Source organism: Peromyscus californicus, unplaced genomic scaffold (genome assembly GCF_007827085.1).
Source record: "Peromyscus californicus insignis strain IS unplaced genomic scaffold, ASM782708v3 Scaffold_10__1_contigs__length_136768540, whole genome shotgun sequence".
Lineage (NCBI taxonomy): Eukaryota > Metazoa > Chordata > Mammalia > Rodentia > Cricetidae > Peromyscus > Peromyscus californicus.
Window position 1 is genome coordinate 31,071,910 of NW_026294391.1, and position 15,026 is coordinate 31,086,935.

At 41.9% G+C, this 15,026-nt stretch overlaps 1 protein-coding gene across 5 annotated transcripts in view; it reads right to left on the reverse strand.

Annotated features, from left to right (window-relative positions):
• Nucleotides 1-15,026, reverse strand: part of Map7d2 (MAP7 domain containing 2) — a 130,592-nt gene that overhangs the window by 60,340 nt on the left and 55,226 nt on the right. For all 5 annotated transcript variants that reach the window (XM_052727860.1, XM_052727939.1, XM_052727685.1 and 2 more), the window contains exon 3: nucleotides 13,800-13,963. In XM_052727860.1, the coding sequence (XP_052583820.1) occupies nucleotides 13,800-13,963 (164 nt within the window). The remainder of the gene's footprint in view (nucleotides 1-13,799; nucleotides 13,964-15,026) is intronic.

Below are 15,026 nucleotides of genomic sequence, written 5' to 3' on the forward strand. Positions count from 1 at the left end.
GGTATCAGGACCAAGCATCTAACATAACATCCCCTCATCAACAAGGAGTATGAGACTGACTACATTAAGTGCCTCTAACACTAATGTTCTATAAAGGAAAACTATGAGCAGGAATTGCCTCCAAAGTGGACCCCTGTGACACTGCAGGATGTGCTGAAGCATGAGAAGCATCTAATGTGACACTTCATAATGTTCCTTTCTGGAAGAAGTAGTTACAAGCTTTCTCTTGAATCAGCAATCCAGCAGGATGTCAAGAATTAAAATAGGAAGGCCAGGGAGAAAAGGGACAAACTCTAAGTCATCAAGGAATGGAGGATGGGAAAGGAAGAAAATAGGCAAGTCCAGTGACTCATGAAAAACATACAGGCTAAGAATGGATAAATCTATCTTAAGTTACTCAAACAGCTTCTCATACACTGCCTCCCCACCCCACCCCACCCCCGCCAATACTGAGGATTGAACCTAGGGATGCACATGTGTTAGGGAAGTGCTCTATCACTGAGTTGTACCCTCAACCTTCTTTTGAAACTATTTACACTGAGATAGAGTCTTGCTAAATTGCTCAAGCTATCCTTGAACTTGTTCTATAGCCAAGACATACCCTGAGAACTTTTGATCCTACTGTCCTAGACTCCTAAGTAGCTAGAATTACAGACCTGTACCATGAAGCCTATGTGAATTTTGTTTTGTTTTCTTTTTTGGAATTTTCATGCAGATTTTTTTTATATTTTATTGAAACATGGTATTATATAGCCTGAGTTAGTCTCAAACTGTCTATGAAACCAAGGATAAACTTGAACTTCTGAACCTTCAGCCTCTATTTCCATGTGGCTTACTTTTTTTAATAGTACATAGACTGTTTCATGTCTTCTGAAGCTCTATCTTGACCTTGCCTTCACCAAAGTCAGCTGAAATAACTGGAGAGAGTCTCACATTTCTAGCGATTACTCTGTACAAGGTGCTTGCTGGGCACTTTCACAAGTCACCTTCTTCAGTCCCTGTACCTTTGTTTGGGTCTGAGGAAACAGTTGGGAGGGGGTTATATGATTTGCTCTAGCTACCAGTTGCTTAGTGATAAAAATGAGGTATAAACTGAGATCAGAAAAAGCCACAACAAATCAGAATTAAGTCAGCAACAGTGAACCACAGGAACAACTTTGCTCAGACCTTCATCTGCTAAGAAAAACAAATAAATCACCATAAATGGGTGCCACTTTACAGGCAAAGGTGGGTTTCAATATGTGTGGTTCAGTCCATGGTCGATGTTCATATGTCCTCTTTAAAATTAAAAAAAGAGAAAGTGGACTCTGGCTAGGAAAGCAGGTAGGTTAACTAGAGATCCCCACCACTCCCTTTGCTCTTCCAAATCCAATCCTCCAGTTTCATCCCCAGCTCTGCTGCAGTCTCCCTTCCAAATGGCCCCCATCTCCAGGGGACCACACAGATCTTCCCCTCCTAGTCTCCCTCCCCCTACTCATTGTTTTTATCCCAGCCCCAGCCCTGAACTCCAGCAGACACTCCTTGGGAACTGACAAGCCACTCTCACCACCAAAACAAGTAAGCTAACTTCAGATCTTCACCTCCTCCTCCATTCCTCCAAGTCCAATCCCCCCAAACTCATCCCCCAGCTCTGTAGCAGACCTTCTGCTGTGGTCTTTCCTCACTCTCTGCCCCTATTCCCAGTAAACTTCGCAAATCCTGGTGGAACACACTGTTTTCCTCCCTCCTGTAGGGCCCTTCAGGTCCCCCTCAGCCCATCCCCATTCCTAAATGTCATCTGCCAATACTCAGAAACACATTTTACCTAAAACTTCCAGCAGCCACACCTATCAAGATCCCAGGAGAATTTCCTACCAGGCAGTACACAGCAACCACTGTCTCCTAAGAACCAGAAAGGCCAACAGAAACCAAGGTACAAAATAACCACCTGACAAAGACAAGACAAAATATCAGCACCTACAATTACAATCATCCCAATCCTAAATGTCTAGATGCCAGCATAAAAATACAATCATTAACAGCCAAGACAGTATGTCTCCCAGCAACTGGAGCCCAGCAACCCTACCAGAGCAGGCCCTAAGACATGCAATATAGCTGAAGCATAAGACAAGGACTTCAACCTTTATGAATATGTTAGAGGTTCTTAAATAGGAAATGAATAAATCACTTAAAGAAATCTATGAAAACACAAACAAACAGTGGGGGGATATGAATAAAACAGGTTAAGGCCTTGAAAGTGGAAAAAGAATCAATAAAGAAAACCCAAACTGAGGGAAATCAGGAAATGAAAAATTTAGGAACCTGAACAGGAACCTCATAGACAAGCCTCAACAACAGAATACAAAAGATGAAATAGAGACTCTCAGGCATTGGAGACACAATAGAACAAATAGATACCTTTGTCAAAGAAAATGTTAAATAAAAAAATCCTGGTACAAAACATCCAGAAAATCTGGGACATTATGAAAAGACCAAATCTAAGAATAGTAAGAATGAAGAAAGGAGAACTAACCCAGGTCAAAGGCATAGAAAATATTTTCAACACACTCATAGAAGAAAATTTCTCTAACCTAAAGAAGGAGATGCCTATCAAAGTACAAGAAGCATACAGAATTCCAAATAGATTGGACCAGAAAAGAAAGTCCCCTCAGCACATAATCAAAACGCTAAATGTACAGAACAAAGAAAGAATATTAAAAACTACAAGGAAAAAAGAACAAGTAACATATAAAGGCAGACCTATTAGAATTACACCTGACTTCTCAATGGGGACTATTAAAGCCAGAAGTGCCTGGAGAGATGTGCTACAGACTCTTAAGAAACTACAGTATCAGCACAGAGTACTATACCCAGCAAAACTTTCAATCACCATAGATGGAGAAAATAAGACATTCCAGGATAAAACAAAAATTAAACAATATCTGTCTACAAACCCAGCCCTACAGAAGGCACTAGAAGGAAAATACCAACCTAAAAAGGTTAACTATAGCCAAGAAAATACAGGGAATAAACAATCCCAGAAAACAAATCCAAAGAGGGGAAACACACACACCACCACCACCAACAACAACAACAACAACATAACAGGAATCAACAAACACTTCTCATTGATAGCTCTCAACATAAATGATCCCAATTTCCCAATAAGAAGACAGACTAGCCGGGCGGTGGTGGCGCACGCCTTTAATCCCAGCACTCGGGAGGCAGAGCCAGGTGGATCTCTGTGAGTTCGAGTCCAGCCTGGGCTACCAAGTGAGTCCCAGGAAAGGCGCAAAGCTACACAGAGAAACCCTGTCTCAAAAAACCAAAAAAAAAAAAAAAAAAAAAAAAAAAAAAAAAAAAAAAAAAAAAAAAAGACAGACTAACAGAATGGATGTGAAAACAGGATCCATCCTTCTGTTGCATCCAAGAAACATATTTCAATATCAAGGATAGACATTATCTCATGGTAAAAGGATTAAAAAAGGTATTTCTAGCAAATAGACCTAAGAAACAAGCTGGTTTAGCCATTTTAATATCTGAAAAAATAGACTTCAAACCAAAACTAAGCAGAAGAGATGGGAAAGATGTTGTGGAATATTATTTTAAGATGTGTTACATTTGTTTATGCTGTGGAATAGTTCTTTAATGATGCAAAGATGTGTTGAAGTAAAGAAAGGTATATAGGATAAAGATAAAAGCCCAGAGGCAAAGGTAGATGGGATAAATTAAGAAAAGCTGGCAAGTTTGTCCAGTGACTGATGGAGGCAGATACAGAGATCCACGGCCAGACACCAGGCTGAGTTCTGGGAACCCAATTGATGAGAGAGAGGAGAGATACTGCAGGCGAGGGACGTCGAGATCATGATGGGAGGACGTGCAGAGATGACCGGCCACACTAGTGGAAGCCCATGAACTGTGGACTGGTGGCTGTGGAGCCCCCATGGGACTGGACTAGGCCCTCTGGATATGGAAGATGGTTGTTTGGCTCAAACTGTTTGGGGGGCACCCAGGCAGGGAGATCAGGATCTGTCCCTGGTCTATGGGCAGGCTTCTGGAACCCGGTGCCTGTGGTGTGACACCTTGCGCAGCCCTGGTGCAGTGGGAAGGGGCTTGGACCTGCCTAGGCTCAGTGTGCTGGACTCTGCTGACTCCCCATGGGAGACCTTGATTTGGGGGATGTGGGGATGCAGGGTAGCTTGGGAAAGAGGGCTAGGGGGTGGGAGGAGGGAGGAGGGGGCATCTGTGGATAGTATGTGGAGTTAGTAGAAAATTTCTTAATAAAGAAAAATGAAAAAAATAAAAAAAAAGAAAAGCTGGCAAGAAAAAAGACAAGCTAAGACTAGGCGTTCATAAGTAAGAATAAGCCTCCGTGTATGATTTCTTTGGGAGCTGGGTGGCGCACGCCCCCATCCCCCACCCCTGCCCTCGCAAAGAGAAAAGAGTAAAAACAACCAACTACAGAAGGACACTAAATATTCATCAAAGGAAAAATCCACAAAAGGACACTGCAATTCTTATCATCTATGCACCAAAAACAAGGACACCCAGGTTCATAAAAGATACACTTCTACTGAAGGGACTCTAGCCAGCCAGAGCACGGGGAAACATGGCCTTGCATTTCTCCCCCATTCCCTCTGCCTTGCTAGAAACTGTTAGATTACACTCCTAAAGCTAGCCCCCAAGGTCTACTCCCTTATTTGGCCACTTCCTCCTCCTGAGGCTGACTACCAAGTTCTAGCTATCATAGTATTGAAGTCCAGCAATCAAAAGCCCCCTGTGGCTCACCTAATTAACATGCCCAAACAAAATTAAGACACCTCATCCTAACACAGGGTTTCCCCTTTTACCTTTTTCTTTTTTTCCATTTTCTTTATTATTTCTACTCACTCTACATACCACTCACAGATCCCATCTCCTCCCTCCTCCCACCCCTCCAGCCCTCTTTCCCAAGTATCCCACATCCCCACATCGCCCAAATCAAGGTCTCCCATGGGGAGTCACCAGAACCTGGCACACTAAGCCTAGGCAGGTCCAAGCCCCTTCCCACTGCACCAAGGCTGTGCAAGGCGTCACACCACAGGCACCAGATTCCCAGAAGCCTGCCCATGTACCAGGGACAGATCCCGATCTCCCTGTCTGGGTGCCCCCAAACAGTTTGAGCCAAACAACCGTCTTCCCTATCCAGAGGGCCTAGTCCAGTCCCATGGGGGCTTCACAGCCACAAGTCCACAGCTCATGGGTTTCCACTAGTGTGGCCAGTCATCTCTGCATGTCCTCCCATCCTGATCTCGACGTCCCTTGCCTGCAGTATCTCTCCTCTCTCTCATCAATTGGATTCCCAGAGCTCAGCCTGGTGCCTGGCCGTGGATCTCTGCATCTGCTTCCATCAGTCACTGGACAAAGGCTCTATGATGACAGCTACGTTATTTGCTAGACTGGTCACCAGAGTAGACCAGTCCAGGCACCCTCTGGACCACTGCCAGCAGTCCAAGGTGGGGTAAACCTTGTGGATTCCTGAGAGCCTCCCCAGCACCCTGCCTCTTCCTATTCCCATAATGTCCTCATCTATCATGGTATCTTCCTCCCTGCCCTCCCACTCTGTCCCTGTTCCAACTCGACCCTCCCATCTTCCTATGTTCTCATCCAACTGAAGAATGGATAAAGAAAATGTGGCACATATACACAATGGAATACTACTCAGCAGTAAAAAACAATGATAGCATGAAATTTGCAGTCAAATGGATGGAACTAGAAAATGTCATTCTGAGTGAGGTAACCCAGACTGAGAAAGACAAACATAGTATGTACTCACTCATAAGTGGATACTAGATGTGAGGGAAGGGATGGCCAGACTGCAACCTACAGCTCCAGAGAGGCTAGCTAACAAGGAAAGACCCTAGGAGGGACACAGGGATGACCCTGTGAAGGAGAAGTGGATGAGATCTACATGAGTGGACTGGGTGTGGGGGGTGGCAGAGGGTGAAGAGTGGGGAATGAGAACCTTTTTACCTTTATAAACTGCCATGTCTCCTCTCTATCCAGAGGCAGTCTTTTGTCTGTCCATCAGTCCCCCATCCTGTCTTGTCCTCCGACCCAAGGACAAATATCCCTTCCCCTTCTCCCTTATCCTCTATCTCCTGTCTTTATCTCTTATTCCCTGCCCTTTGTCCCTCTGGGGCAAATAAATCTCCTTTGTGTTGAGAACTTGGGGTGTCTTTTGCCATTACCGGCCCCATCATCTACAGCTTAAATCATATTTTGACCCTCATGCACTGAGAGTGGGTGACTTCAATACTCACTCTCACCAACAGACAGGTCATCCAAACAAAAACTAAACAGAAATGCTGGAGGTTACAGATGTTATAAACCAAATGGACCTAACAAATATTTACAGAACATTTGACCCAAACATAAAAGAATATACCTTCTTCTCTGTAACTGGAGAAACTTCCTCCAAAATCAACCATGTACCTGGAAACAAAGCAAGCCTCAACAGATACAAGGAAACTGAACTAACTCCCTGCATCCTATCATACCACCATAGATTAAAGCTGATTATCAATAACAACAGAAACAACAAAAAGTTTACAAACTCATGAAAACTGAACAACTCTCTACTGAATGAAAAATGGGTCAAGACAGAAATAAAGAAAGAAATTAAAACCTATTTTAGAATTAGATGAAAATGAAAACACAGAATAACCAGACTTATGGGACACAATGAAGGTGGTTCTAAGAAGCAAGATCATAGCACCGCCTACATTAAAAAAAAAAAAAGAGATCTCATAATCGTAACTTAACAGCACACATGAAAACTCTAGAACAAAAGAAGAAATCAGACACCCAAAAGGAGTAGACAGCAAGTAATAATCAAACTGAAATCAATAAAATAGAAACAAACAAAAAACCAATACAAAGAATCAATAACACAGAGTTGGTTTTCAATACTGCCAAACCCTTCCCAAAATTAACTAAAAGGCAGAGAGAATATGCAAATTTTAAAAATTAAAAATGAAACAGGGGACATAAAAACAGACACTGAGAAATTCAGAGAATCATAAGGACATATTTTTAAAATCTGAATTCCATCAAATTGGAAAATCTAAAGGAAATGGATAATTTTCTTGATACATACCACTTACCAAAGTTAAATCAAGATCAGATAAGCATGGGGAAGAGCTTCCCTCCCCCCTCCTTAAATGCCTGAGGCAGGGGAGAGAGCTGGTCCTACAGTCATAACAGTTCCAGAGCTATCCCAGACCCCCACCAACTGCAACACTTGGGAGAGCAGGCCCTGCACTCCACCAGGGCAGTACAATAGAGCCAATTCGGTTAGTGCAGGTTTGAGTGAACCAGCCCTGAAATTGTGAGCATGGGAGAGCTATCCCTATTACCCATCTGTCTTGTGGATGCATTGTCAGGGGAGAGTTGCCCTCACTGCCCCCTCCCCACCTCACCCCCAATCAACATCTGGGGCAAGTGGGAGAGTGGGCCCTGTGGTCATAAGAGTGGGAGAGCCAACACAGTTAGCGCAGGTGTGGGTGAGCCAGCCCTGAAGTTGTAAGCATGGGAGAGCTGTCCCCATTTCACATCTGGTGGACCAACTCTACAGCTGCCCAGACCAAAACCCAGGGTTATGACTTGGCCTGCCCTATCATCCACCCCATCTATGATCTGCTGGAGCACGTGAAGGGACCTGAAGGGACCTAACTGGCAGGCCAAAAGATGCAGCAGCTCCACAACTCTCTAAACAACAGGGCAGCAACAGGATATTCAGGAAGAGTCCTCCTGAGGGCCCATCATTGATAGTGTAGTTAGAACCAGAGGCCTTGAACCAGACCAGTGACTCTTTACAATGACTCTTGCAAGTAAAGATGTATGGACAAAGGGGTTTACTGTGTGACTCACCGTGTCACACTGCAGCTTCCATGACGAGATTTTTATTTTTTTCTTTTTTAATTTTATTTTACTTTTTTTTTCTTAAATTTTGTTTTATTTGGGGGGGGGTATAGGGACGGAGGGCGGATGAGAAAGGACAGAGAAATGAATGGGATCAAGATACACGATGTAAAAGACATAAAATAAATCATTTTTTAAAAAGACATAAAATTTAAAAAATCAGATAAGCAATTTAAATAGGTCTATAACCCCTAGTGAAATAGAAGCAGAATTAAAAGTCTCCCAACCAAAAATAAAAGCCCAGGGCTAGATGGTTTTAGCACATAATCTTATCAGACTTTCAAAAAAGAGTTAATGACAATACTCCTCAAATTATTGCATAAAATAGGAACAGGTGGAACACTGCTCAATTTGTTTTATGAGGTCACAGTTACCCTGATACCCAAACTACATAAAGACCCAAAGACCCAACAAAGAAAAAGAATTACAGACCAATTTCCTTAATAATATGCACAATTTACCAATAAAATACTTGCAAAGTGAATCCAAGAATACATCAAAAAGATCATCCAAAATGATCAAGTAGGCTTCATCCCAGAGATTCAGGGATGGTTAATATACATAAATCTATAAATGTAATCCACCATATAAACAAACTGAAAGACAAAAACCACAGGATCATCTCATTAGATGCTGAAAAGGCCTTGAAAAAAATCCAACATCCCTTCATGTTAAAAGTCTTGAAGAGATCAGGGATACAAGGGACATATCTAAACATAACAAAGGCAATTTGCAGTAAGCCTATAGCCAACATCAAATTAAATGGAGAGAAACTCAAAGCAATTTCACTAAAATTAGGAACAAGACAAGGCTGTCCTCTCTCTCCACATCTATTCAGTACAGTACTTGAAGTCTTATCTAGAACAGTAAGACAAACTTAAGGAGATCAAGGGGATACAAATTAGAAAGGAAGAAGTCAAAGTATCTTTATTTGCAAATGATATAATAGTATACATAAGTGAATCTAAAAATTCCACCAGGAAATGCCTATATCTGATAAGCATTTTCAGCAGAGTAGCTGGATACAAAATTAACTCACAAAAATTATTAGCCCTCCTATATATAAATGGCAAACAGAAATCAGGAAAACAACACCTTTCACAATAGCCTCAAATAATAAAAAAAATGTCTTGGGGTAACTCAGGCAAGTAAAGACTTGTATAATAAAAACTGCAAGTCACTGAAAAAATAAACTGAAGATATCAGAAGATGGAAAGATTTCCCATGCTCATGAATCAGTAGGATTAATATAGTAAAAACAGCCATCCTACTGAAAGCAATCTAGCAAGTCAATTAATTCCATCACAATTCCAACAGATTTTGAAAGGACATTTTTGATAGCTTCACATGGAAACACAAAAAACTCAGGATATCTAAAGTAATACTGAATAATAAAAGAACAGTGGGAGGTATCTCTATCCCCAATTTCAAGCTGTACTACAGAGATACAGTAATAAAAACACCATGGTATTGGCACAAAAAGAGACATGTTGATCAATGGAATTAAATCGAAGACCCAGACATAAATTCACACACCCAGGAACAACTGGTTGTTGATAAAGTAGCTACAAACACATACCTGAAAAAAGACAGTATCTTCAACAAATGATGCTGGTCAAACTGGATATCTGAATGTAGAAGAATGAAAATAGATCCATCCATATCCCCTTGAACAAAAATCAAGTCCAAACGGATCAAAGACCTCAACATAAAACCAGATAAACTGAATCTGATAGAAGAGAAAGTGGGGGATAGCCTTGAACCCACTGGCACAGGAGAGGACTTTCTGAACGGAACTAAGTGTGCAGGCACAAAGATCAACAAGGGGTCTGGATGCTAGGGTGGGGATGAGAACAGGAGAGATCAGGTGGGTGGAAGATGGAGGGAGAGAGTACTAGGAAAGACAATTGGAATCTGGGGGCATCTCTGAGAAGAGCTAGAAACCCAGTGCAATGGAAACTCTCAGGAATCTATGAGGATGACCCCTAGCTAAGACTCCTAGCAATGGGGGATACAGAGTCTGAACTGGCCATCTCCTGTTGCCAGGCAAGACTTCCAATGGAAGGACAAGGACAATAATCCAGCCACAAAACCTTCCATTGTAAGAGTGGCGAACCAATAACTGTTCCAGCTTGAGATCCATACCAGAGGAAGTTCACCCCTGACACTGCCTGGAGGGCTAGGACTCAGAGGCTGGATAGCCCAGAGACCAAGGATAGAACCAAGCACCTGGGATAGAACCAAACCCAAAAAAGTCAATGAAATGATTCCTAATGATACTCTGTTATATTCATAGATGGGTGCCTAACCAGCTGTCATCAGAGAGGCTTCACCTAACAACTGATGGAAACAGATGCAGACCCACAGTCAAACATTAGGCTGAGCTCAGGGAATCCTGCAGAAGAGAGGGAAGAAGATCTGTAGGCCAGAGGGATCAAAGGTATCATAAGAAAACCCAACCCACAGAATCAACTAACCTGGACTCACAGGAGGTCACAGAGACTGAACCGACAACCAGGGAGCCTGCATGGGACTGACCTAGGTGCTCTGCATATATGTTACAGCTGTGTAACTTGGTCGTCTTGTGGGACTCCTAACAGTGGGAACAGGGGCTGTTTCTGACTCTGTTGCCTGCTTTTGGGATCCTTTCCTCCTACTGGGTTGCCTCATCTAGCGTTAATAGGAGAGGAGGCGCCTAGTCTCACTGCAACTTGATATATCATGGCTGATTGATATCCATGGGAGGTCTGCCCTTTTCTGAAGAGAAACAGAGGAGGAGAAGGAGTGGATGGATGGGGAGGGGAGGCAGGGACTTGAGAGGAGAGGAGGGAGGGGAAACTGCAGTAGGGATGTAAAAACAACAAACAAATAAATAAATAAATGGACCTCATGAAACTGAAAAGCTTCTGCACAGCAAATAACACTGTCATTCAAAGTTGCACCCTACAGAATGGAAAAATATTTTTACCAATTACACATCTGATATCCAAAATACATAAAGAAATCTAAAAACTAGATATCAAGAAAATAATTAACCCAATTTTAAAAATGGTGTGCAGATCTAAAGAGAGAATTTTCAAAGGAGTAAACTCAAATGGCTGAGAAATGCTTAAAGAAATGTTTAGCCATCAGGGAAATGCAAATCAAAACTACTTTGAGATTCTATCTTATATTCATCAGAATGGCTAAGATCAATAAAATAAGTGACAGCTCATGCTGAAAAGAATGTGGAACAAGGGGAAGACTCCTCCATTGCTGGTAGGAGTGGAAACTTGTACAACCACCATGGAAATCAATATGGTGGTTCCTCAGAAAGGTGGGAATTGAGCTACCTCAAGATCCAGCTATACCACTCTTAGGCACGTACCCAAAGGATGCTTCATCCTACCACAAGGATACTTGCTCATCCATGTTCATTGTTGCTCTCTTCGTAACAGCCAGAAACTGGAAACAACCTAGATGGCCCTCAACAAGAATGGATAAAGAAAATGTGGTACATTTACACAATGGAGTATTACTCAGAAGGTAACAAAAACGAAATCATGAAATTCACAGGTAAATGGATAGAACTAGGGGGGAAAACATCCTGAGTGAAATATCCCAGATCCAGAAAGACAAATATGGTATTATATTCACTTATATGTGGATAACAGTCATTAAGTCAATGATAACCAAGCTACAATCTGTAGAACCACAGAGGTTAGGTACACAGTAAGTGACTAGGGGCACAGATAGATCTCATTAGGAAAGGAAAATAGAATAAATAGTTATGGATGGATGGGTGGGCTGGAATAGGAAGATCAAGTCGGGAGCAGGAGGGAAGAGGGAGATGAGAAAGGGAATATGGGGAGAGATAGCTAAAATTAAGGAGCATTTGAGGGGTCATATGGAAACATAACAGAGTAGAAGCTTCCTAAAATATATGTATATATGAAGGTGATCTAAATGAAATCGCCAAATAATGGGGTAAACAAGAGTCCCAACTGGACATGTGTGGTCACCAAATGAAGCTTCCAGTACTGGAATTGGGTTGCATCTAAATGAGCTGTTAGAAACAGGAGTCTCGTGAGAATCCCTATACAACCCAGGCTGTTGTCAAAATATAGGTTGCTATCCACAAACTGACAGCTAGGTAGGTCCCACTGCTGAAGATACACAAATCATTGAAGATGGAGAAGTCGAGCTGGTACCCACATAGAGCCTTTACCACTAAATTCTTGATATAGGAAGGTACTTTGCATGCTACCAAAAGAGAACCGTAAACACCAAGTTAACTACAAACCCTTTGATCTACAATGGTATCCTGCTTGCAAATATACTAGGGCAATGGTGATACAAAGCTTGTAGGAGTAACCAACCAATATCTGATTTGATTTAAGGCCCAATCCACAAAATAGAACCCATACTCCTTGGGTGACCAAGACCTGAGACTAGATAGTCTAGGAACCTAGGGGAAAACCAAATAATACTGTTCTAAAAACAAAACAAATAAACAAAATATGTAGCAATAAAATGACTCCTGATGACAAGCTGCTGTACCCATAGATCAGTCAGTGCCTTGCTCAGCCATCATCAGAGATGCTTCCTCCTGCAACTGATAGGAAGAAATAGAGACTCACAGCCAGACATTATGCAGAAAGTGAGAGACCTTGGAATGTTCAACCCTAAATGAGATGTCTCCATCAAGTCCGTCCCCTCAGGGCTTAGGAAACCCCATGGAAGAGGAGGTAGAAAGTGTTAAGAGCCAGAGAGGATGGCAGACACCAAGAAAACAAGGCCCTCTAAATCAACATGATCAAAGCTCATATGAACTCACAGAGACTGAGGCAGTATGCACAGGCCCTGCACAGGTCTGCACCAGGTCCTCTGTGTATATAATATATTTCCCAGTTTAGTGTTTTTTATGAAATTCTTGAGTGTTCAAATGAGTAGGTCTCTGATTCTTGTGCCTTCTCTTGGGCTCTTTTCCTTCTGTTTGCTTGTCTTGTCTAACCTGGATGTGTTAGTTTTTATTTTATCTTATTATATTTTATTATAAAAAAGAGGTGAATATCTATAATAATAAGCAAAGACTTTAAGAAACACTAAATTTATAATAAAAAGTCTAAGTATTCTATACTGTTGGAAACTGACAAACTGCTACATTGTTCATACTAAAAGACGAGTCATTATACCTTATGAATAAAAAATGATCACCTGATACAAGGGTATGATTACATTCTTAAAATATACTTGTTAAGAAAATCTATAACTCAAATATGCTTCCTAAATACACTTCCAAAGTTTAGTAATAATGGACTCCACAGTGCAAACTGCACTCCATTTTTTTCAAAGTAACTGGAAAGGATGATTAAAGTAAGGACCTACATTAAAATTTAAATACACTAGCATCTTTGTATTCAAACATAGAATAGTTTTCAAGCAGTACATAAACAGGATCATCTTATTCATTGGCCTTGGTCTGTTCTAGAAGCATAGATCTCCTCCTGGCTGTAATACTCAGTTTTCTATCACTCAAATCCAGGCCACAAGCCCCTGTGTCTTAATTTAGTCAGAAAAGGTTATGTTTGGAAGAAGCCTTGGAAACCATGAAATCTTGCCTGATGACTTAGCATTTTGCTCCGTGTTATACAGCAAATCTGAATCAAATGGCTAAGTTTCTTTGCAACTCTGCCAGTGTTATGCCCATAAATTCATTGTATTGTGGTGCTGAAAGGTGGCATGCTAAGTCATCAGGCAAGATTTGGGAGTGGGTCTTTCTCATAGCCGATACTTGGACAGTACACCAAATGCCCTGAACACTTTTGCCCTATGGGAGTCACTGAGCTAGCAGGGGTAGGAAGCTCCTAGGACCTCACCTCCTCTTCCCGGAGCTTCTGCTTTCTCTTCTCTTCCACTGCAGCCCTCTTCTGATCCTCCCGCTGACGCTGCTCCTCAAGTTTTCTCCATCGCTCCTCAATTTGTTTCTCATACTGAAGCTTGGCTCTTTTCTGTTTCTCTAAGATCTGCTGTTCCCGGGCAGCTGAGGAATGGAAGCATAACTGTCATTCCAAGAGCTCCTCATGCAGGTTGGATTAAGACCAAGAACACAGAAATGATAATCTGGTGAAATCCTAGGATGCAATGATAGAGAGTAACTGTTCTGTTATCTCTGCCACTAGTTAAGTGGTATAGGGCATGCCAACTATGTTATCTCTCTGCCATGGTTTCCTTCTCAGTTACACAGAGACAGTAATAACAATATGCTGAAGAAAATGATACGATGTATGTAAAACACAAAGTAATGTTTCTACACATAGGAGTTATGGCTATTATTGCTATCATTAAGTCAAACTTGTATACAACAGCTAAGTCATACAGTGTCTATTATAATGATAGTTTAAGGGTATGTTCAATCAAAAACATGTTAAATGAACATGTACAGTGATCTGGGCAAAGCATTAAGATACACAAAGCCATGCCGCGCGGTGGTGGCGCACGCCTTTAATCCCAGCACTCGGGAGGCAGAGCCAGGCGGATCTCTGTGAGTTCGAGGCCAGCCTGGGCTACCAAGTGAGTTCCAGGAGAGGCGCAAAGCTACACAGAGAAACCCTGTCTCGAAAAACCAAAAAAAAAAAAAAAAAAAAAAAAAAGATACACAAAGCCTTTTCTTCCCATCAAGCCATTTACTAAGAAGTCCTTACCTCTACTTAGCCAGGCTAGGGAAAGGTTCCCTGGAGGAAGCAGTGCCTGAACTGCCCAGGAGCCCAAACAAGAATCCAAAAGCTTCGTGTTGACCTTAATTCAATGGGGAAAATTATCATCTACCTGCCTCACATGACTCCATGGAGGTCTCTATAGCCAACAAGAGGTTAAAAAATAAAAGCCGCCAGCACTCAGGAGGCAGAGGCAGACAGATCTCTGTGAGTTCGAGGCCAGCCTGGACTACAGAGGGAGTTCCAGGAAAGGCGCAAAATTACACAGAGAAACCCTGTCTCGAAAAACCAAAATAAATAAATAAATAAATTTAAAAAATAAAGTAAAATAAAAGCCAGCTGGGGGGTAGTGGATGCTCCTTTAATCCCAGTACTCAGGGAGGCAGAGTC